This window comes from Cataglyphis hispanica, chromosome 7, assembly GCF_021464435.1.
Source record: "Cataglyphis hispanica isolate Lineage 1 chromosome 7, ULB_Chis1_1.0, whole genome shotgun sequence".
In the NCBI taxonomy this organism is placed as follows: Eukaryota; Metazoa; Arthropoda; class Insecta; order Hymenoptera; family Formicidae; genus Cataglyphis; species Cataglyphis hispanica.
Genome location: NC_065960.1, coordinates 2,535,197 through 2,558,745, shown reverse-complemented (window position 1 = coordinate 2,558,745; position 23,549 = coordinate 2,535,197). Strand labels below are relative to the sequence as shown.

The following is a 23,549-nucleotide window of genomic DNA, read 5'->3' as shown; positions in this document are numbered from 1 at the left end:
AATTACTGATAATGTATGATCGATTGCGACTTCAGATTTCATTTTGTTTTTAGAAGCTTTGTCTTTCTTTTTAGAATTAGTTTTACCTTTCGCGTTGCTATTTATTTTATCAACGATTTCCGCGGTATCAAGCGTCTTTAATTTAGAATCTTTCTTTTCTGTATCAATCATTGGTTCAATAAATTCCAGACATTTATCATCGATTATTTCTTTAGTATCATTCTCAAATTTTTCTTGATTTTTATCATTACTCTCTGCATCCAGTTCTGATTTCTTCGACTTTGTTTTATTTTTCTCTTTTTTTGAAGCACTTTTCTGTTTTTTTGCACTTTCAATCTTTACCGTATTCGATTTCTCGTTTTGCAACTCGATCTTGAGAGTGTCTGGAAGTTTTACAGTTCCTGTTATATTGCTTTCATCGACAACATTCATTTTATCATTTCTTTTATCACTTAGAATATCGGATTGCTTTTGGACTTTATTCTCTGAAGATTTTTCGCTTTGTTCTTTATTTTTTATATTTTTATCTGTTTTATTTTTATGTTTTGTTTTAATGTCAGATTTGTTAGAATTATCAGATATATGGATATCGATTTGTGACTGGTCTTTTAACATTTCGTTGGAAATATCTTTCTGGACTTTTTCTTCGTCGTTAGAGTTTATAATTTTCACATCTTTTGTATCCTCATTATTTTCAACGTTATCTTTCAAAATACATTGATCTTTCGCAATGATCTGATTTTGCAATGTAGTTTGTTCGAGCAGTGTGTTTTCTTTTATTTTCGTTATTTCTTTAGACTTTTTTGATTTTATCGATGTTTCGCCGAATTTTCTCCGTTTTTTGTCAGCATCATCTTTAGATTTTCCCAACATCTCGTTAGCAGTTTTTTGAGATTTGTTTTGTTCTTCGATCTGCTCTTTAAACTTTTCCCTCTGCGATTTTACTTTCTGTTTGTCCATGTCCTCGATTTCTTTGAGAGCTTTATCAATTTCATCTCCTACAGATTTATCTATCTTTTTCTTTTTCTGCTTACGTTTCTTTTCTTGCAGCAGATTCATATCTTTAGAATCAGTTATTTCTTTTTCTCGTTGCACTGGTTTTTCTTCGCTTATATTCTTTTCGGAAATATCACTGATAATACTAGATTCGTCTCGCATTTCCAACTCTTTTGACGGATTTAATTTTTCCTTTTTCTGTTTCTCCATTGGCTTATCAACAAGCTTTCGAGATTTTTTCTCATCTATCTGTTCAGTTTTATCATTCGATTGCCTCTTTTTAATCTCCCGTCTTTTTATCATGTCCCAATCGTCCTTCTTGGATTGTTGTGATTGTTGCTTGGATTTTGGAATCGAATGCGAATCTTGCTCGCACTTAGATTCCTGCAACGGCGATATTTCGCGGAACGATGGAGAGGATTGCTCTTTATTCTGTTGATCCTCGGTCGGGGATTTATTGATGACATGTGTCGAAGTAATACGCGGGCTGAGTCCCTGAGAGAGTATTTGTGCGTAAGAAAAGATTTGCGCTTTGGATTCGATATCATTCAAGGGTAACGTATCTTTTCCTTCTGTTTTTGTTGTCGTAGAAGTGTCCAAAACATTTACAGGTTCTTTCTGCTTAGATGTATCGATAGACTCAGTTATAATCGCGTCTTGAGGAATATCTTGCCCAGTTACTGGCACTTCAGTAGATTTTTCTACTAACATCGGAATCTCATGTCTCGTGTCATTAACGGAACATTCTTGCTGCATCGGAGTTTGTTGATAAATATCCGATGTTGAAAGATACGAAGTTTGCACGACATAGTGCTCTGGCGCGTAAGTCAAAGAGCTGTTATTATAAGGATTCAAGTTTGTAGTATCCAGTTGTTGCACTTGTTGATGATCCGAAGGCGTATAAACATATGAACTCACAGGATACGTTCTCAGCTGAGATCCAATGAATCCTATTAATTTTGGCATTGGTTCCGGTACCATGTAATCATACATCTCGGTCGACTGCACTGTCTCGGTGACTGGTTGTCTCGGCACGTTCTCATAAGGCTTGACGTGTTGCAGCATATCTTCCAAGTCTTTGTCGGCCCAGTTACTCGGCCCGGATTCGGTGTAGCTTTGCTCTTCTACTTTCATCGCGGGAATTTCAGGAGATTGACAGTAAGCCTCCGCGATTTGCACGTTTTCTATCTGCGCCTCTTGCGTTGGTGCGACTTGTGAAGCTTCGGTAATTTGTTGAGATTCGTCTACGTTTACGGTGAAACTCACAGGGACTTGTTCCGTGCGAGGAGATTGAATTCGGCCAAGCGAAGATCGTGAAGATTCTCCGGATAAAGGAACCATCTCTTGTCTGGATGGCTCCACAAAAGCAGTGTTAGCCTGCGCCGTTTGCATACTTCCGCGAAGAATATCAGCATAAGAAGTGGAACCGGGGACCCACATAGGACTGAGCGAACGTCCTTTATGTTCTTCACGCGGTGCCAGTGTATTTCTTGTGGATTCTGCTTGCGCTTCTTGCCTGGGAGTTACTCTAAATCGACGATTGTCAACTTCTTCCTCTTGAATCTTTGGGTTTCTCGCATTAAATGAGTTCATCTTGCGCGTAGGCGATCGTCCTCGATGAGTTACGGGCGATTCAACAAGGATTTCTGATATATCTTGATTCTCTTCCACTCCGATTGTACCTTGATCGTTCACGATCTGCACGCATTCTGCCTGCATTTTGGTTTGCGGTTGCGTCTTCGGTTGGTCCAGGTCACTTTCCTGAATTTGTGTTTTTGACACTTGCGCTTCATTTAACGGAAGACATTCGACAGTCGACTTCTGAACTCGTATAAGAGCAGGTCGTAATACTTGCGTGACCGTGGTAGAAGGAGTGACGTCTCGTTGCTGTCTGTATGGACTACAGTTTCTCGAACTCGGGCTAGTACGTCCCGCTGCGATATCAGCATACGAGGCTTGACCGATGAACCGGTATTCGTTTGAAGATACGTAGTACGGATCTACCGCGTATATCTGATCCAGCAGTGTTTTGCTGCGTTGCTTCCAATCTTCTATCCGTTCCTGCAGGCTCTGCTTTATCCATCGCGGAAGGTCAGCCAAGGCACAACAATAGAATACATATACCATGTCAATTTCGAGGATTCTTTTTACATTCATTGTGGGATAGGGATAGCATTATTTTTAAAGCTAAGATTTATTTGTATCTTTATCGAGTCTCTCAAGATACACAAGTCAATTGAATGGGTTTCGTGAATGAATGTACTCGAATATCGATTGGCAATAAACAGGACTTTTATTTTTCTTACTTAGTATAATCCCGTTCAAAATCTCGTGGTGCGATAATTATTAGAAAAAATCAATGATCGATAAAAATTCTTACTTAGAAAAGTTGTGACATTAAAAACATAATCGCTTGAATTTTATCGAGGAACGCCGACGACGAAAACGAGAGTTTCACATTGTTTTTCACTAGTTTATCATTGCCGTTAATATTGATTTTGATCAAGTTTTAAATATGGAACTTGATACGCGGCTACTATCGTCATCGTTATTCTTCGATTGAGCAAGGTAGCAAATAAGGATGTTAAAAAAACTTAAGATCAGACAAGCGAGATAATTCGATATAATTAATAATCAAAATTAACGACAATCAGAACCGGTCCAACGGCAATAGATCTTTATTATCATAGGTCCGAGGGTTCCATATCCGGTGTCCCTCGTTGCACGAGAAGCTTAGATCTTTCGGTACGCGCCTGGATTTTACTTTGCAAGGATTTGATTTTCTCGCGGTACATCTAATCGCGCATAGAATCGTAAACGCAAGATGAGAGCGTATAACACGTCGAACGAGCGAGAGAAAGGGTGTGAGGAAGAGGAATGTTAAGGAAAAATAGTGTAAAGTATATAGCGGAAAAAGTGACGATCAGAAATGATGAATAATGAGCAAAATGATGACGATCCCGGTAGCAGTCCCGAGGACGACGTAGACGATAATGATCGCAAGAGGGATAAAATACGATAACGACAAAGATAGTGAAATAAAAGGATGTAATAGTGACAGATAAAGTAGCACAGGCAATCGTTGGAAGTAGCGAAGGTGTAAAGGAATAGGAAGTATAGCAAAGAAAAATTCATAAATGAAATAATCGGTAAAATGTGAGCAACAAAATAATAATAAACAGAATTTAATTTATAAATCGTAAGAAAAGAAGGCTCTCTGTCTGCGTGTCTTGTATGGTCTTGACACATTTCGTGACATCGGAGGTCACTTGATTTTCATGTGACTCGTAAATGTTCTTTTCCATGTTAAATAAAGATCCAAAGATTACGTAAGAAATGTGTATATGTGAACGGTGCATGACACATTTTACGTGAATGTGCGATAATACTTCGCGTTTTACTACGGTCTTTCATCCTAAAAGTGGCGTGTGTGTGCGTGATTGCTTTTATTTACGTTGATACACACGCGCGCGCACGTGCCTGTGTGTAGACACATATATACATGTGAGAGTAAAACATATATGAATATGTAGTAATGTATACGTGTATGATAAAGTAAACATGATAAATAAAATAATAAAAACCAGAAAAAAAAAGAAACACAGAAAACAAGCAAAATCAAGTAATCTCCTTCAGAACAACAGTACAAGTTTAAATAATTTTAGGAACTGAGGTACGTACGTCTGTGAAGTATTGTAGATTATGTGTATACGTAAATGTGAGAAAGAAAAACGAAACGAAATAGTTAGAACATGATACCAACCAGCACCCCGTAAATAGTCTACCACCATGATGAACACGTAAAACCAAAAACTTTCAAGATTCAATTTCTAATTCATTAATGAGTGATAAATATTATCATATAAAGGAGAGAGAACTAAACAATTTTTTTTAACCAGTTCCCAATTTTCGCATTGTTTATTGCAAAAAGCGTAGGATAGGCAAATTTAATAATTAGTATAGATGACAGTTACTTGTAATAGTAAGGTATGAGGTAGTTTAAAAAATTTTAAGATAGAAATTTAAAATTATGTGTTAGGCTGGTAAATTATTTAAAATTTAACATAAATAACAATAAAGAATTTGATTAATAAAGTCCTCGATAAAATAATGTTGATTTATTTAGTAATGCTTTATAAAGTTTTGATGCATGAGGGTATAAAAATAAAATATGCATAATAAAAGAAAAATGTAAAATGTGAAACGAAAAATGGATACAATATACATATGATCGAAAACATCTTCATACAAATTAATTATTTCAACAATTTGATAAAAATATCTCATTCAAGAAGATGTTTCCGCTGGTAGTTATTTAGATATATAGTTATTGGCCATTTCTTAATAGCATTTTGTACTTACTAAAAAATTAGTTTCATTCTGTCTTTCTGATATGATAAAATAAAATGGCAAATAACTCGGAAACTTGTTCTAGGTTCTAGTTACACATATGGTTAGTGGCTCGATCGACGGTTAGTTAGAAGTTACCGTGCATTCTGATTGTGCTCTATTGCTATTTTTAAATAAAAAGAATTTGCCTAACCGCGCACGTGACAACGAAAATTATTCGACAATAGCGCGCACGACATAATAATTCAGAGCTTGTCATATAATAAAGAAACGCGTTTTTTCTTGGTGGTGGTTTTGAGTTGGTATCAAAAATGTCATTAAATGCCAAAATTAACTGCTGCTTCAGCGCATTTGTGCAAGTAATGGAAAGAAGATGCCTACCTGTTGTTCTTGGAAAGCCTTTTCTCGATCATTTGTCATGTACGTCGGGCTGAGTACTGTTCTCAGCTGTTGCTCCACCTGCACGATACATTGTCTCAATTGTTGAATTTCCTGAAACGAAAATAATACGATGTTTCGCTCGCGATACAGAAAAAAAGAGAATTATGAATGATTCGTAGTCGAAAGTAAACTAAAAGGCCGATTGGCACTTTTTCCATTTCGCTAACCTGTTGATATTGATCTATCTGTGCTAAACAGACTTCTAAAGAACTCGTTTGTTCTTTGACGGTATTGTGAAGAGCGTTGAGCTCGGCGATCAAATCGTCAGCGGTGTTTCTAACTCGGTTATCACCGCCGATACCGGACCTAAAGTGCACCTCGAGCTTCTCCACCGAGATTGTGATCTTCGTCTTTTGGATCGCGATGTCGCTAAGCATTTTCTCGCGGATCGCGTGCTGATCGCGCAACGACTTCTTCTTGTTCTGCGGCGATTCCAATGTCTGTCTGGCCTTCTCCATCCAATTTCGCGCATCCTTCATCTTCCTCTCACATTGCTCCCATTCTTCACTAGCCTCTTGCAGCAATGCATTCTGCAATACGGGGACTTTTGTTTTAACTAATTTAAATAGCAATTGTTTAGATTTTAGTTCAAGAGAGTGCTATTCACTAACCCTTTCCAATAGCTGACCCTCGACCTGTACTTTGCCCTCTTCTGCCTCGGCCAACTTTTCCGGCAAATCGCCTACGCTAGTTACCTGACCGATATTTTCTAATTCTCTGTTCATATCGCTAAGATTTTTATTTACTTGCTTGCAGCTCTTGACCGCCGTCTATAAAATGAAGATAGTGTCAGCTGAATACTGTCGCATGAATCCTAAAGAGATGATTTGTCACGTACCGAATATTCGTGCAGTCTCTGTCTAGATTGTACAAGAGTGCTGAGCTTGAGCGGCTCGACTAGAAATTGTTTCTTTTCCTCCGTCCATGCTTTAACTTCCTCGTAAAGAGTGAGGAACCTCTGCCAGGCGTCTAGAGTGTCGCCCACAATTTGTTTCTTCTCCTCCAGCCAGCTTCTGACCTGCGCCAGCTGTTCAGTGAGATTGTTGATTGTGCTATTAATCAATTCCTTCTCAGCGTCATCCCTCGTGTTCTTAATGATGGTTTGCCCATTTTTCGTCAGTCGTTCGAGCTTGTCGCTAATCGTGCCCAGTTCATTTTGTATCTGTCTGAGATGCTCCCTGAGGACGGCCGGTTCGATCGATCTGTTTTGTACTTTGAGTTCAGCCTGCTGGATCCATGCCTGCACCTCGTCCACATCGGCTAGATAGTCCGATCTGGTGGTCCTGGCACGTTTCTGCTCTCTCTGCTTTTCCTCCATCGCCTGTGCTGTCGCCTCGGCGCAGAGTTCGAGTGCAGTCAGATGCTGGGTAATGTCGCTCGGTACCAGCTGCTGGCTAGCTTGGTACCGCGCCTTAATGCTTCCTGAGAACTTCTTCGCGGTGTCGATGAAGTCCTCGACTTGCGAATGCAAGTCGCCTAGTTCAGCCTCGATTGCGTCTTGATCAATGCCGTAAACGTATAAGCTCGAGGCGCTTTCGCGCGCCTCGTTCAATCGTTTCCGCAAACGCTCGATTTCACGCTCGATATTCTCGAGCGCTTCCAAATCTTCGCTCGCCTTTTCGGACTTGCCACGAAGCGAGCCAACGAGTCTGAAAGGACGATTCAGACAGTGACTTTTTGTGAATGGCGAGAAAGCCTTTCGTAGAAATTAAAGAAACAGCTCTTAAAAGTGTATTTTTATTACATAAGCGCATTGAGAGAGAGAATGCATATAATAATATAATAAATACAATTTGACGTTTAAAGAAAGATTTTTATAATGGTTTTATTGTTTAAATAAAATTATATCTTTGGGACTTTAAAATATTCATTCCTATCCATATCTCTTCTGATAGAAAAGATTGGATATGAATACCATTAATTAAATATTAACAATTTTATATATAATATAAATTATTTATAAAAATTTAGTAATATAAATCGCATAACTAGAAACAATTTTTATTTTAATAATATTGCATATAGTGCACAACTCTTTGAAATATTGTCCCATAATAATAATAAGTACAAGTTGGACAGATAAATATATTACGTTAAAGATCTGCGTAAAAAAGATTTCACGGAATCAGTAACTTTAAGAGCAATTATTTGCGGCGACGTGAGACGAATTTAGAATCGGAAATGCGTGTCGCTGTGTTTTCGCCTGGCCCGATCCCAGGCGAAGGCGCAGAGTCGAGGCAGCCTTGGCTAAAAGTAGACGAAGAAAGTATGTACCAACGGGAACTTAGCTAACTATGCATACTACGAGGAAGATACCGTTCAAAGATGCTACACGCGTAATTTAAAAAAATTTTGTTAAATTCTATCCACATAAAACGCCATATAAAAAATTTTTTCATTTCTCGTGAAAAATTTTTTTAATATAAATGCAAAAAAGTTTTTTTATAGCATAAAAATATTACAAGTATATGGTCTTCAACTATCGGTTGCACAGTAATCAACATAAATCATAAAGAATATTTTAAGTGTTGATGTCATATGCCAAGAACTCGTTGTTGTCATCTTTTGAAAAAAGCGTATAATTTCAATTAACGCTAAAATGATCAATTTTGCAGCAATTGCAAAATTGCAAATATGTAATATTTTTGTTTGTTAAAAGATGCAAAATTAGAGTAAAATTTATTAAAATTTATTATGATTTTTGATCTTGTTTCCTTTTATAGTTCACTTTTGATGAAAATCAAATTATTAAGTTTGTTAATTATTTCGATTGATCGCGTTACATTATAATTTCTTAATTTGACATTAATGCATAATATGCAATTAATAATAATAAATTATAATGACCGCATTCTTGCTGATTTTTGATTCGTTGCTCGAAACAACTCTTTTTTTTATAGATTCTTTTCTTATGATGACATCATCATTTCAAATTAAATGCAAGACATGATCATCGATCGACAGATATAACTTTGCCAAATATAATAATTTTATTTTGCTTAACATTGAAAAAACATCGGCCTTCCATGCGAGAGAAATTTGTTTGAATTTATACGATAATATTTTTTTATATTGTTTTATGTTTGCACAATAAGAAAAATTGCATTATCTAAATCGAGAAGAATTTGATAAATTGCGTATTACATACGTCACAACCGGCGAATTAAATTTATCACTAATGAGTTTCCTTCTAGAAACTATTAACATTTCTATTCATACATTTATGACTATGTGTCGAGTGCAAAATGATTATATTTATTCTCACGCCGTTTTGTATAATTCATAATGATTCATAATGATGATCGCGCAATTTATCGATCACGATCGCGGATTGTGCAATTTTATTTCATCGATGTAATAAAATAGGTGCTATAAAAAAAAATTTTTCTTCTTAACGATAATATTTGAATAAAAAACCACTCTTAATCGCTGTGTACAAATATTCCTCTAGACACGATATTCATAATCATAACGGAGCGCGGTAAGTCAACAAAGCATGTACCTATATATCCGTATGCGATAATCGCGCGGTATTCGCGTTTCCGCGATTTAATCGATGGCGAACTGAATGGAAACTTCTCACTTTCTTCTCTTTTTTTTCTCTCTTATCTTTTCTTTAATCCTCGTTCTTGTTCTCGCGTTTATTCGGACAACAATATGGCGCGGCACTATCAAGCTAAACAGCAGTGTTCGTAGTTCGAAACGTTATTGGAAAGATGTAGTCGGATGTAGCCGCTAAAGCTAGCTCTCGTCGGGATGTTCGTCGGGACGCATTGGCTAGGCGCCGCGACGCATGCGGCCTGGCTTTAAGACCGGCTAGCCAAGAACGACATCCTAAGAATAATCGGCTAAAGATGTAAAACCGATGAGTTTACGGGGGGAGACTATGTGAAATAATTTTGAATGATAAAACGTGAAAAAACGTGGCGTTTATATCGCGCGATTTGTTACAAGAACATTTACAATAGTAGTTTTTTTTATTATAAATTATTTATTTTTGCACGACTCCATATCTTCGAAATTTGCTATTAGTTTTGCCTTGATAAAGATATAAGAGAGTTGGAAAAAGTTTATACTTAAGTCAAATTGAGCAGGTAGATTTTTGCATATCAGTCTCCAGTATTGCATTAAATTTAGTCGACACCGTGACTATCATAATGAAATAACACGAGTCATAAAATAATTCTATAGTCTGACGATTAAAATTGCGACGGAGATTGCGTGCACATATACTATCGTTTAAAAGTACCTAGATATATAAATGCTAAAAGCTATATCAAGTATCCGCAAAAATATATAACAGAGAGACCTTAATTGAAACTATTTTTTAACAGAAAACGTATTTTATTAAAAAAAATTGTTGAAAGAAATAAATTAATTTTATATATCTTAAATGTACGCTTATAAAGAATTCAAATAAATATTATATTTATATTAAATATATCATAATGATTTCGAAACAAAAATCGTATATCATATAACAAACTGTAATTTTTACATTATTTTATACTAAATTATATATATTTTTTTCAGATAACCAATTTAAAGAAGAAGAGAATTCTATGATATATACTGCATTTGGAAAAAAATAGCAATTGCATTTTACAGATGTATCTGTTCCTTGAAAAAAAATATGATCATATTAAATGGATTATATTAAACAGTGTAACGTTTCCTGTTATTTTTTTCTATTTTTATCTGAAAAAAACTACAGCTTGTTTAATTATAAAAAAAAAATTTGTATAGCTCATAAAAATTTTTTTATCAGTTTGTATGCGTTAATTTGTATGCAAACAATTTACCAAAGTATTATGACATCGACTATTATGGCACATTCTATTATATAAACATTATAGATACGTCATTTCTTGTATCGCATATGTTACGCAGTATGTTGTAATACACTATTTAGAAGCAAAGTTCGACTCTGTTTTAGGCATCATACTTATATTTAGCACCTATTCGATTGGCATCAGATGCATCCTGCGATCGGCCAGCGAACTGCGTATCAATGACACTAATTGTAAATATCTTTATAAAATTTACGATACTTATAATAAGTGTATGTATGATTTTTTATATAAATTTCTATCTATACATATCACATTTTATAATGTATAGTTATTTAAAAAAATGTATAATACGTCTTTTTTATCAGTAATTTATTTAATTATTAATCAATAATGAAAATAATACATATAAAAAAAAAAAATTTAAATAGAATTTTGAGAAACTAAAAATTTAATTTTATGAAATATATAATAAATATTTTTTTTTATTAAAGTATAAAACTATGAGCTTAATTATTCTCATTTTTCCTAATTATAAGTCATTCTAAATTTATCTGTTATACAGTACACGTGTGTCAATATCGTGATAATATATTTTCTTGCGTTTTGCGCGCATGCGTTTATTATATATAGAGAACGAACGATCTTGTATGACGTTTGCGTTATACGAGAGATATGGTTTCACAAGTTTCAGTAATACATTGTTACAATTAATTCGTGCTATTAAGGGATGTAATTTTGCGAGTATCTTTCTAGTCGAATTGATATAATTATCTCTCTTTCTTTCCTTCTTCGCTTTTCCTTCTCATTTCCTTTTTCTTTCTCTCATTTTATCTTTCTCTCTCTCTCTCTCTCTCTCTTTTTCTCGTTGACATTTGATGTAAACAAGAATAATTCCGTACCTCGGGAGAGTGTGCCTCCCAAAGTGTAAGCTCATTTCTGTCCAAATAGCAGTTTCTACGACAGCTTTTTCTTCGCGAGCTGCGTTCCGCGTGCAAATAAAAATTAAGCCACTCGTACATTGACAGTGCAACACACGTGGGATCAAATATGATTATGCTACAAAGACGTTATATTTGACGGATTCGTCACTTGGCAAAACGTCAACATGCCCGTCGCATGTAAAACGCGATGTGTTGTTCATTTCAAACATAAACGCACGATCAACATCCATGATTTATGCCGACAACGAAAGATGCAATTGCTAGCATCGTACGCGATGTAACGTCGATGCCGACACGAATATGACTGGATAAATCGGCGCATGGTGATATACCAGACGACAAAAAGTATGGTAGAGGGGCCATGGACACACATTTCCTTCTGGAATGCATATCGACCTTCCTCGGCCACAAAGTTCTTATATTGAGTGTTACATCGGCGTCATGTTACGTCATACGATGAATTTGGCGATGACATAGCGCGATGTGTAATGAAGCAATAATGGATCGATGAGTATTGATGATGGTTAAGTGTCAACGTACACGTATATGTGATTTAATTTTCGCGCTTATAGGAATTAATTGAAATTTTAATCCGCTTTAATAATTTTTATAAAATTGTTTCTCGTTATTTTTCTTCTGCATTTTTATGGTTTTTTAAAATGTTACTGATTTATAATATTACGCTTTATCTCTTAAAATAATTGTATTAGAATTTCAGTTTCTTTATTTATTGACAAAATGTCTCATCAATAACTTTATAATCAAAAGATTGATCATGTCATGTTTTGGCAAGATGTAAATTCCACGTGACGCCGGATAAAATAAGATTCTTAGAAAAATTTGCCAAAAACTACAACATAGAGTTACAGTTTGTTGGCTTCCATTTGTAAACAAAAATGTTATTTAAATTTTTCTACAATTGTATGTCTACGTATGTATATAAAAAATCTTTCCCTAAACGTGCTATGTCAACATTAAAGAAACAGAGTTGTACATATATATATGTGGGATTTGAATATATATTAATTATTATTTTTATCTAATATAATATGTTACGCCACTAAAACGATAAGATCACCTGAAAGGAATATCGTAAATGCTGATTATACAATAAAAATATAAAAATGAAATATAGAATTGCTGAAATAGAAAATGGATTTAAAAAGAAAAAAGAAAGCATATATAAGCAGAAAGCCTCAGATACACATTTATACATGCACATGCAAATCTGCTTTCAAAAGGACTTCTATAGCACCATTGCCAGTCATCAAAGAGACCGTAAACTTAATTTAAAGTTATAAATTAATATGAATGATATAAACTTAAAGTTAAATAAATTTAAAGTTATATATAATAATATGTATTGTATAATATAATATAATATAAAATCTTTTAATCTGAAAATTAAACTGATTACAATTAAAAATAATCAAAAATAAAAAATTATCAAATTTGCATTGAATATTAAATAGTGAAAGTATTTATTTTCTATTCGTAAAATCAAAATGTAATGTCAAGAAAAAAAATTTTAATATCTAAAAATTTAACTTTATACATCCGGCATATAATATTTATAAATATAAAATTATTTGCTATATTTTGAGATAATGCATATATTATAAAGTAAATAAATAGAAGGAAATAAAAAAGAAGAGAATCTCTTTCTCTCTCAGAATAAAAAAATTATTCTAACAAATAATAAAATTATATTCTTATTACTGTTTATAATTATTTAATTGGAAGTTTATCATATTACTACTTGTCGTTCAAATTGCCTATTATCTAAAATAATACTGAACGATCATTGACTGACTTGTTTGGCCAATAATCATATAAGATGGTGCTGGTCCATACTGAGCAGATATTTATAAAAACAAAATGATGCATTTTCTAACTCACAAGTCGGTGGATTTCTGTAATTTTTCGAGGCGTTCCTCGAGATTTCGTGCCGACGCTTCTGAAAACGCTGCGAGATACGCGAGCACACTTCCTGCCAAGCTTCTCACTTCTTCCGTTGCGGGTTTAAGTTTTTCAGTTTCCGTCACGAGTTCCTATCCGGAACAAGATCAGAAAGCTCGTTAATCATTATCGACGATCAATTTGCATCATAAATTCACCAAGCGGTTTATTATAAAATTTAATAATTGTAATTTAACAAACGTTAATAAATTCCAAATTGAAGCAATAATTTGTGATAGAGCATATTTATGAAGATGAATATTTTTATAAAAATAAAAATGCCGCCGACACATGCGGATTCGTCACGAGCGTTCACCGTTTGATAATTCGTGAGCGACTAAAATAGATAGTTTTGGAGGGCCGAGCACCTGTGGTACCTAGCTGTGCTAGTCTGACACGTTTGGCATTTATAAAGGGTGCACCGGAAAGAGAGAAAGACGGAACTAATTGTATATCTCTATACCGTTGGCTCACAGCAAATCGATAAGAAGATGTATTCACATATAAAATACGACACCGTGCAGACTATTTAAAAGATCAAAAGTATGCCTTGCGTGACGTACATATTATTGCAAGCAGTTTTATATTTCTGCACATAATAATAACTATCGAGCACATTACTTTTCCGTATCTCTGGCTATTTTTATGCAATCAATTTAAGTTTGCAAAACTTAATTATTCTGATGTGTCATACAATTTTAATAACAATTACATTTATTATTGTTTATAATAACACAGAAAATTTTTTTTTTAATAGAAGAATTATAATTAATTATATTATAAGAGGCATTACTTACTTCTAATGCTTTAACGGTATCAAGCAAATGTTGCTTCGATCGTATCACTGTATCTATAAGTTTGTTCTTCTCCTCGATTGCAGTTAATCGCGTTTCGACTAGAGCCCATCGTGTTTCCAAATCTTCCCAATGCTGTGAAAGCGCATCGAGAGCATTCCTACGTCCTTCAAAACCTGATATTAATTCGTGCCATTCTAAACTGATCTCTGAAAGCTGCAATTCTATGGCTTTTTTATTATTGGTGTCTGCAAGTTGAAGAACCTCTTGTCCACGCTCGTTCAAAAGATCTAGCTCAAATTGTTGATTCTGCGAAAAATATCAGAAATAATAATCAAGTACAATTGTATAATCTCTATGATTTCATAATCTTTTTCTTTACGATAAACACATATTGTATAAAAAAAGAATTTAATATAATGTTTGTTAAAAATACTTTATTTATTTTATACACATGATAAAATATTTTACTATAAACATATATAAATATTTTTTTTTTAATTTCGTTTAAAAAATATTGTAAGATTAGAAAGAAAGCGAAAAAATTGTTTGCATTCTGCTGTTTTTTAACACACCTGGATGTCATTAAGGACATGCGTAATTTTCTGAATATTGAATTGTAATCCAGCTAATGTAGTGACCGGTTCATCCGTGAATCTGGTTCTACTAATAATAGAACGAACACGTTCCAAGCTCTGCGTATAATCTCTCCACATCTCTGCACCTTGTTCCAAACGTGAACGTTGCGATTTAGCTGTATTGAGAGTATTTTTCAATAATTGAGTGTGTTGTTGTTGCTGAGCACTCAGCTCCTCTTGCTCGTAACTGTCTAAAGAAGGCCAGATTTTATCCGCGGCTTGTTGAATTTGTTGTGATACGAGTTCACGTATTGAAGATTCGGTGCTAAAGTATATCTAAAAAAAATACACACACAGAGTAAGTGTTGATAATTAAACTTTTCAATTCACAGAGAGAATTATCCGGCTTTATAAATATAGAATTAAAAAAGAGAAGATAAAGCGCGAGATAGAACTTCTCACCTTGTGCTCTTCCAGATCATTAAAAATGTTTTCAAAGTCGAGACCCTCCTTGTTACTCTCCAGTCGAATTTCAGCTTCGCGAACCCAATTATGAAGCTTATCGGTAAGAACGGCGTAATCCAATCTCATCTGCATATTATTCTCGAGATAATTTCCCCGCTCTTCCATCTCTCGCGGTAAGGACGTCACCAGAGACATTGCCTCGCTTAGCATTTCCTTCAATGATCCAGGCATTCCTTCTTCATGCCGTACCGATTGCTTCAAATTTCTGATCTTATCGAGATATTCATTTACATCGGCACAAAGGGCATGGTGTTTTTTCAATTCTTCCTCGACGCTGTTCGGATCCCTCGCTAGAAGCGGTCTGGACTTCACTTCCTTTTCTTTACTCTCAAGCCAGTCGAGGATGTCGGCCAGTTCATTAGCGAGTCTTCTATGCTCGGCTGCCGCCAGTTCGTGTTGTTCCCTTTGTGTCTCTACTGCTCTTCGGAGAGCTTGTAATTGTTGCTTTAACGACTGAAGCTGCTCTGTCACGTTGTTCCTGTCCACGACTGAACCTTCCGCCGCTATTTGCTGTCCTTTGTCCGTCGCGCTTGCAAGAGTGGCTTCGCATTCTTGAATCTTTAGTATAGCGTCGTCATACCTATTAAACAAAATTATAACATTTTTATTGTTTTATAAATAATATTGCCAATAAAAAAAATTAAAATAATTTATAATTCTAGATACTGACCACATTGTATTTTCTAATCAGTAATTATTACACTTACCTTTTAATCTTCTCCTCTGTCGTTTGCCCAGATTTTTCGATATCACGGACAATTTCAGTATATTTGGTAATAAAAGTAGTTATCTCTGCAATTAAGGCGATAAATTGTTGTCGTAATAATAGCAATTGACGAAGTTTCGCTATTTGCGCTTCGAGAGCTCTTATTAGATCATCCTGCTGAGCTAGCACGCCATGTAAATCTCCAACGTTAGTAGATTGAAGATCGAATAATTTTGCCTTGTTCGCTTTGAGATCGTCGAGAATTTTTTCGTAAGCAGTCAACATTCCTTCCACGTCTTCTATACGAGCACCTATGGGCTTGTTCAACTCCTGCAGCTCTTTCTGAATATCTGCCATAAATTGAATTGCCTCCGCCACTCGCGCCGCAGCTTCTTCAGCTTCATCTATACTTTTTTGGAGCGCGATCGCTCTATCGTTTATTACACCTGCCACTCGTCCGTGAGCTTCTTTCATGTTCTTCAATTGTTCGCTCAGCTCCTGTTTATCCGCATCACTCACAGTCGGCAAGATTGATTTTCCTTGTTGATTTATCTTTTCTATGTCCTCGCCATATTCTTGCGCCTCTTTCTTTAACCGATCATACTGAAAAAGAAAGAGAAATCTTTACATGCAAACGTTACAAATAATATGCAGAATATTTGTAAATCCTTTTATGATTTTTTTATTAATTAATTTAAAAATGAGATCACTCTTGTGTTTAAAACGCACATATCATACCTTAGCAAGCTGTTCATGGAGAATGTCAAGACTAGAAGGTCGTAACTCGGAAGATGTAGCCACTTCAGCTTCCTTGACCCATCGTTGACATTTGTCAAATTCATTCTCGAAGGCTTTGCGACCCTGAAGAAGATCTGCCAAGGAGGCTTGCTTTTCCCTCGCTTCTTTCTTTAACTCCTCGTAATCCTTATTTAGATCGTCCAAGAGAGTCTGAAGTTTAACGCGACTTTCCGCGTTGCAATCCTTTAGTAAGTTGTGTCCTTGCTTAAGGATGTCTTTAAGTGTGCCTTCGTTAAAAGAATCGATATCTGCTTCCAGTTTGCTATGTTGTATGATATCTTGCTCAACTTTTGAAGCTCTTAGAGGTAAATATCCGCTAAGTTTCTTTAGATCGTTGCCTTTGGATCTTATCCAATTTCGAGCTTGTTCGATATCGGATTCTAATTTGCGACGTGTATCAGCTGCTATGCTAACGATGGATATTTCTTCCCTTAAAATGGCGCATAACTCAATCTGTTCGCCGCGCAAAGTCTTCGTATCGGCTTCTAATTGTTGTTGCTCGCTAGTTTCCAATTCGTTTTGCATATTAACGACTCTCTTTTCCAGCGTATCTATGATCAGTTGCTTTCCGTCCGCTTCTTTCAGCATAGCCTAAATAAAAATGTGACATAATATATTAATTAAAGACATTAATATGTAATTAATTTCGTAAATTTAAAATGACAAATATAAATTTTATAAAAATTCTTTACTTTAAGAGCGAGGATTCTTTCTTCTGCCTGCTTGCTTTCGAAGCCAAGCAGCTCAGGCATCTTCACCTGCTGCTTCTTTTGCTCAATCCATTCGCGATTCTCTTCGATCTCTCGCTTCGTAGCTTCGATACCTTGCACTGTCATATCCAGAATTTGGGCTTTTCTTTGCAGCTTCTTGCTGATATCCGCGTAGCGTCTTTCTACTGACTTAATTTGCTCTTCGATTTGCTGAGAATCCAAATTGCTGACCGAATCCATTACTTGGTCTCCTAGTTTCTTAACCTCCGCCAGTTTCTCCGGTCCCTGAGATTCAAACTCGGCCGTGATGTCTTTGAGATTCGAGATCTTTTGGTCGATAGTTAATCCGCTACCTTTCTCGATTACATCGACCTTTTTTGACAGACTGTCAAACCACGCTTGGATATCTTGCACTTGTGATCTGTATTTCTGAATGAAATCTTGCGCCGCTTGCTTTCCTGCGATGGCATCGATCAGCTCAGCCTCTAACTTATTCAAGCCCTCTTCGATATCCTGGTCCTTATCGTGAATGGATAATTCTGTTAATGCACGAGTGCGACGTTCGCCCACGTTGGTGAGTAACTCATTCATCGCTTGCAATTCGGCCTGGGCAGCCTCCGCTCGCAATTTTGCCGGTCGTGATTTCCATTCGGCACACAGAGCTCGTTGCTGATTGATCCAAGCACGGAGTGCTTTTTTCTGATGTGACTGTTCCTCGAGCTCGCTTACAGTTTTCATCACATTTGCCAAATGCGTTTGCATCTGACAATTTTAAAAATATATAACGCAATTTGCAAATGCAATTTCAAAAATATTAATATAAAAATACACTTATAAATTTAAATGGAAAGAATAATATACAATTTTTAATATAAAGATCTTAAATACAAAACATTTTTTTTTTTTTTTTATTTATATATTCTCACTTATATATTGTGAAAATTTAAATATATTTGATTTCATTAATTAAATAAATTTATTTTATTATTAATTATTAATTGTAGTTTGTAATTATTGATTAATAAATAAATTTAAATGCATACCTGATCGATGAGATCGTCGAGTCTTGTTCTAACTTCGACTTCTCTCGCAGGAACTTGAATAGGTGGAGCATCGAGAGGACTTCCAGGTCTAGAAACGCATGTCGCCGCAGCTTCGCAAGCTTCCACTGCTAATGCTAATCGAGCTTTCTCGGCTTGCAATTTATTGTGCAAAGTACGAGCTGTTTCGAGACTTTGCTCGGCAGACGCCAAGTTATCTAAGGGAGCATCCAGTTCCTGAGTCATTTCAGTCTCATACATGTCAAGGTTTTTCATGATGCTCTCTAGAATGTTCTCGTATTCTTGAAACTTGGCTAGAGATTCCGCTAAGCGGTTCTTGATTTGCAGAGCGGTATTTAATAGAGAATTGTAACTATCCTGCACGTTCTGCAGTTGCGTCTCTATGGTCGATCTAATAGCGGGATTTGCACCAATATATCGATTTATTTGACCGTGACCTTTCATCTTAAGTTCGTCTAATACTTCTTGATACTTCTGGATTTCAGCTAATAACGCTTCGTGTTGTTTGATTTGTTCTATTGTTTGCTCTTTGTTGGTGATGTAGAGAATTGTGTGCCATCAGTTGGAAGGAGATTTGCAACAGCCACTTCTCCGTTTCCTGCAGAGCCACATGATATGCATTATATTCTTGTATTTCATTTTCTATTAGCTTTTTCCTCTCGTTGACAAGATCGCTTAACGCCTTCCATCTATCTAGCAACTGTTTCGTTTCATTCAATATCATGTCGTTCTTCGCCCACGTTGATAATTCCGTTGCTTCTGCCATTAAGTGATCCAAATCGGATTTTCTATCGCGAACCTCTTCTTGTATGTGCTTGTATCGTTCGAGCATTGTTTTCATCTCGCCGAATTCACCCTTTGTGTCTGAAAAATTTTTTACAACATTCTCGTTCTCCTCTAACCATTTTACAAATTTATCGTGAGCATCTGCGTGATCTTCCCAGCGACTCAAAACCGATTTTACTTTTGCTTGAACCGTATTGAGATCTATGCTTAACTGTTCCCAACTGGAACGTAAATTAGCCATATCTGATCGTAATTGATCCTGTTGCTCTGGCAGGGCTATATTAATTGCCTTTGTGAAGGCGTTTTGCAACGTTGACAATAGATGTTGACCTCCCGTCACGCGTGTCGCAACCAGCTATTGCATAAATTATAATTAAATTTATTGGTGTGATATTTTTTTATTAATGCAATTAGTAGAATATCCTGTTTATATTTAGAATATTTAAGAAAAAAATCATATATTATTTTGCCTGAGATTACTTACCTTCAAGGTTTCTAGTTTATCCTTTGCCCAAGCCGTGTCTCCTACACCAATGCAATCTTCTACTGAACCATAAGCCGTGCGTAGCCAATCTTCCATCTCTTTTTTGGCTTTCAAAAATTCGGTATGATCCGCCAAATTCTTCTCGACCTTCGAGACGAGTCCTTGCACCTCAGTCAGAAGAGACATATATGCGGACTGCAATTGTACCGTCTTATCTCGCGCCCAACTGCAAGCGCTAATCTCCAACAAAGCTTCACATTTGTCATTAAAGTCCTCTAAGATCGGTTTCTGTTTAATCGCCTCCTCCATTAAACGCTTGCAACGCTCTAAATCGTCCGGAGTATTGTTATCTTTTGCCTGTTCGTCAATAATCTTCTTCTGAAAATGATCTATCCATCGTTTCATGCCATCTAACGCGTTCGTAAATTGGGACCAGCTTGAAATACAATTGGCAAGAGTACGTTGCGAATCGTAACATTGCGCTTGCAAAGATTTCCAGTCCGCTTGTATCTGCTTCATGTCCTGCTTGATGGAATCTTGACCCTCGGGACCTGTTTTAGAGATCACGACATCGCTTAACTCCAGCATCTTCGAAATTAAAGTATCGCCCTTCGGCAGAGACGAGATAATCTGATTGACTTTATTTTCTCGTTCGATAATTTGTTCTTTTTCGCCGTGAGTATCGCTGTATTGCTGAAGCTTGACCTTTGTGTGACGCACCCAGTCATTTATCTCGTTCAAAGCCTGTTGGAATCTCTCATGATCCTTGACTTGATTCTCCAGATTCTAAGAATAATGAAAATATGTAATGTTACATTACATAAAAAAAAAAAACTTTATTATTATAATATATATATATATATATATATATATATATATATATATATAGATTATTTTTTGTCTCCTTTTTTGTGAAAAAAATTCTACTTACACGAATCTTTTCGGAAATCAATTTCTTCAAATTGTCATATTTATTGATTGCCGATTCGTAAGGACTTTTTGATATACTAGGGTTTTCATTAAGATGAGTCTTCAAATGATCTATCGTTTCACCATAACTGTAAATGTCCTTTTGCAAAATTTTATATTTTTCCAATAGAGCGCGTTTCTCGCTGAGATCGTTTCTGCATACGTCTCCTGGTTGAACTTTGCCTTCAATTTCTTCCAACCAGTCTGAGATGAGTCGGTGAATCTTGTTGAGCTCTTCCAACATACTCGTTCTTGCTGATAATTTTTGTCTAACATCTTCAACATCGGCCAATAACTTATCGAATTCGCTCTTCAAGTTTTCAGTATCTTCTTGAATTTTTGCCGCACCGTTTTGTTCGGTATTCATAATGACTTTCTCTTTCAATTCTAAAGCGTAACGCAATTTATTCTGTCCTTGTTCCAATGTCTGTCGAATAGCTTTACACGTGTGTAATTTATTGTTAACCTCAGTCAATGTACTAGGAATGCTTTTGCATTCGCTCAATTTGTCTCGCGTGCGCTCAATCCAATCTTGGCATTCTTGATACAAAGTATTGTGTTGTTGATGCTCCTATAATTCATATTTTATATAAAATAATTATTTTTGATGCATGTGTGTGTGTGTGTGTGTGTGTGTTTATACAATCTTTATATTGATAAAATAAAAAAGTATACAAATATTACCGTAAAAAATTAAAATATTAAAAGAATTTAAGTTCATAAGTATTTACAACCATTAGATAAAAACAAATAGTAAAAATTACCTGGTAATGCAATTCCAATCGCCGCATTATTTCCTTAGCGAGAGACAATAGTGCGTTATATTTAGTAGTGAGTTGCGTTATTGCGTTAGAAATTCGCGTATCGGCGCATGTTTCCAGCAGAATTTGAGCTTTCATATTTAAGCGGTCTAATTCTTTCTGCCAATCAAACAATGTCTGTAAATGAACTTGGAATTGTTCGAGAACATTTTTCTTTTCTTCAAGACTATCCTGTAATTTATTAAACGTTTGAACTAATTGCTCAGTTTGCGTAAGCCATTCTGTAGCTTCGGAGAATTGATCTTCATATTCCGTCCATTTCACTATGCCGACTTCAAGCAAACTCTTCGTATTATTCAACGAATCTCTGTAATAAATTAAAACATTTTATAATAAATTAAAAGAAAATTATTATTACATATACACACATACATATCTTATATCTCATATGTATAAAAAATATATTTATAAATATAAAAATATAAAAATAGAAATAGAAATATACGAGAATGTAGAGTTTAATTATTTATTATATAATATTTAAAAAATTAAATTTTATATACTTACACATAGTTATCGTATTCTTCTTGTAATATCGCCACTTCTTCCTCGATTATCTCTTTGTCTTCAGCATCTGCGATTTGACAGGCGGCGTTACCTTGTTCCAGAGCTTTCTCTAATTTTTTCTGGCCTTCGGAACATTCACTTTGTAAAACTTTGAGCTGCGTGATTTTACTGGCCAAGGATTCCTTGTCCCCTGTAGGCTCTGAGCACTTGCTGAGTCTCTCTTTGGCTGCCCGTATCCATTGAATAAATTCGTTGCCGCTGTCGATAAAGGCCTGATGCTGCTCGACAGTCTCTTTCTGTTTTGCGTATAGTTCTTGAGCTTGCTTGCTCAGTGTTTCATATTTAATCGAGATTTCTGTAGCCGGCGTCGCTTGTTGCAAATCTTCAGCCTTTGTGGCGACTGACTGAATTATAGGCTCGAATGCCACGATATCCTGCACGATACTGTTCGTTTGTCGTAAATTCGCTTTTCTTTCTCCGATCGCCAAAGAACTCAATCCGGCTAAACCTTTTCGAGCTTTGGAGACTTTCTGTTCGCATACCTGCTGCAACTTGGCTTCGCGATCGTTGATCCATTGTTGCAATTGCGAATATGAGGAACTGTAATCCGCCCATTGTAGCAGACTCGTTTCAAGATGTACCTTTGTAGTTGAGATTTTCTTTACCAGTCGTTCCCAGTCGTTTTGAATTTCCTTTAACTGGGTGTTAATTTCTTCACGACCGTCCGACCGAGTGTTTCTCATGATCTTCTCGCCGCAATTCACGGTCAGATGTACTAGATTCTGACCTTCTTCGCGTTTTCTCAACAGTTCCTGGATCTTATTGAGTCTACTTTGCAATTCTTCACGACTGCTGCTCGAGGCTGCTTCTGTTCCTTGACGTACGATCTGCTTGGCATTCTTAATCCAATCACGGGCTTTTTCAAGATTGTTCTCGTACTCTTGATGCTGAGCCAGATTAGTCTCGACCTTATTCAATACGTCTTTGGCGAGATTCATTTGCACCTGATAACGTGAATTTAAATGCCGCAGCTGATTATTAACATAAGTGTCTAAATGAGATGAAAGTAGACCAGCAGCTGTTTTATTGAACTTATCGATTTGCTCTTGACCCTTTGCCAAGTCATCGCGCAATTTTTTCACTTCCTGCACCTGCTTTTTCTTCTCTTCTAGATTTGGCAAAAGAGCATTTTTCTGAGCTTTAATGAGAATATCGAATTGTTGCAACCAATCGCTGAGTCTTTCGTATTCGTCTTTATAATCACGCCATTGACTTACAGTAGCTTCCAGTTGATTCTTTTGCTGTTGAATTTCTGCAATCGAGTATAAGT

At 35.7% G+C, this 23,549-nt stretch overlaps 2 protein-coding genes across 2 annotated transcripts in view; both read right to left on the bottom strand.

Moving 5' to 3' along the window:
* The window catches only part of LOC126850961 (muscle-specific protein 300 kDa-like), a 40,389-nt gene extending 37,236 nt beyond the window's left edge, over positions 1-3,153 (bottom strand). The window contains exons 1-3 of the mRNA XM_050594451.1: positions 825-3,153; positions 343-485; positions 87-279 (exon numbers count right to left, since the gene is read on the bottom strand). Coding sequence (XP_050450408.1) covers positions 87-279; positions 343-485; positions 825-3,153 — 2,665 coding nt within the window. The remainder of the gene's footprint in view (positions 1-86; positions 280-342; positions 486-824) is intronic.
* A 113-nt stretch (positions 3,154-3,266) lies between these two features.
* LOC126851218 (muscle-specific protein 300 kDa-like) overlaps positions 3,267-23,549 on the bottom strand; it is a 47,127-nt gene continuing 26,844 nt past the window's right edge. The window contains 18 exon segments of the mRNA XM_050594936.1: positions 3,267-3,791; positions 5,728-5,838; positions 5,955-6,317; positions 6,399-6,557; positions 6,626-7,436; positions 13,421-13,572; positions 14,278-14,583; positions 14,850-15,188; positions 15,315-15,957; positions 16,085-16,686; positions 16,822-17,472; positions 17,574-18,353; positions 18,635-19,193; positions 19,195-19,793; positions 19,923-20,708; positions 20,854-21,462; positions 21,656-22,019; positions 22,220-23,531. Coding sequence (XP_050450893.1) covers positions 3,681-3,791; positions 5,728-5,838; positions 5,955-6,317; positions 6,399-6,557; positions 6,626-7,436; positions 13,421-13,572; positions 14,278-14,583; positions 14,850-15,188; positions 15,315-15,957; positions 16,085-16,686; positions 16,822-17,472; positions 17,574-18,353; positions 18,635-19,193; positions 19,195-19,793; positions 19,923-20,708; positions 20,854-21,462; positions 21,656-22,019; positions 22,220-23,531 — 9,257 coding nt within the window. The 3' untranslated portion in view covers positions 3,267-3,680.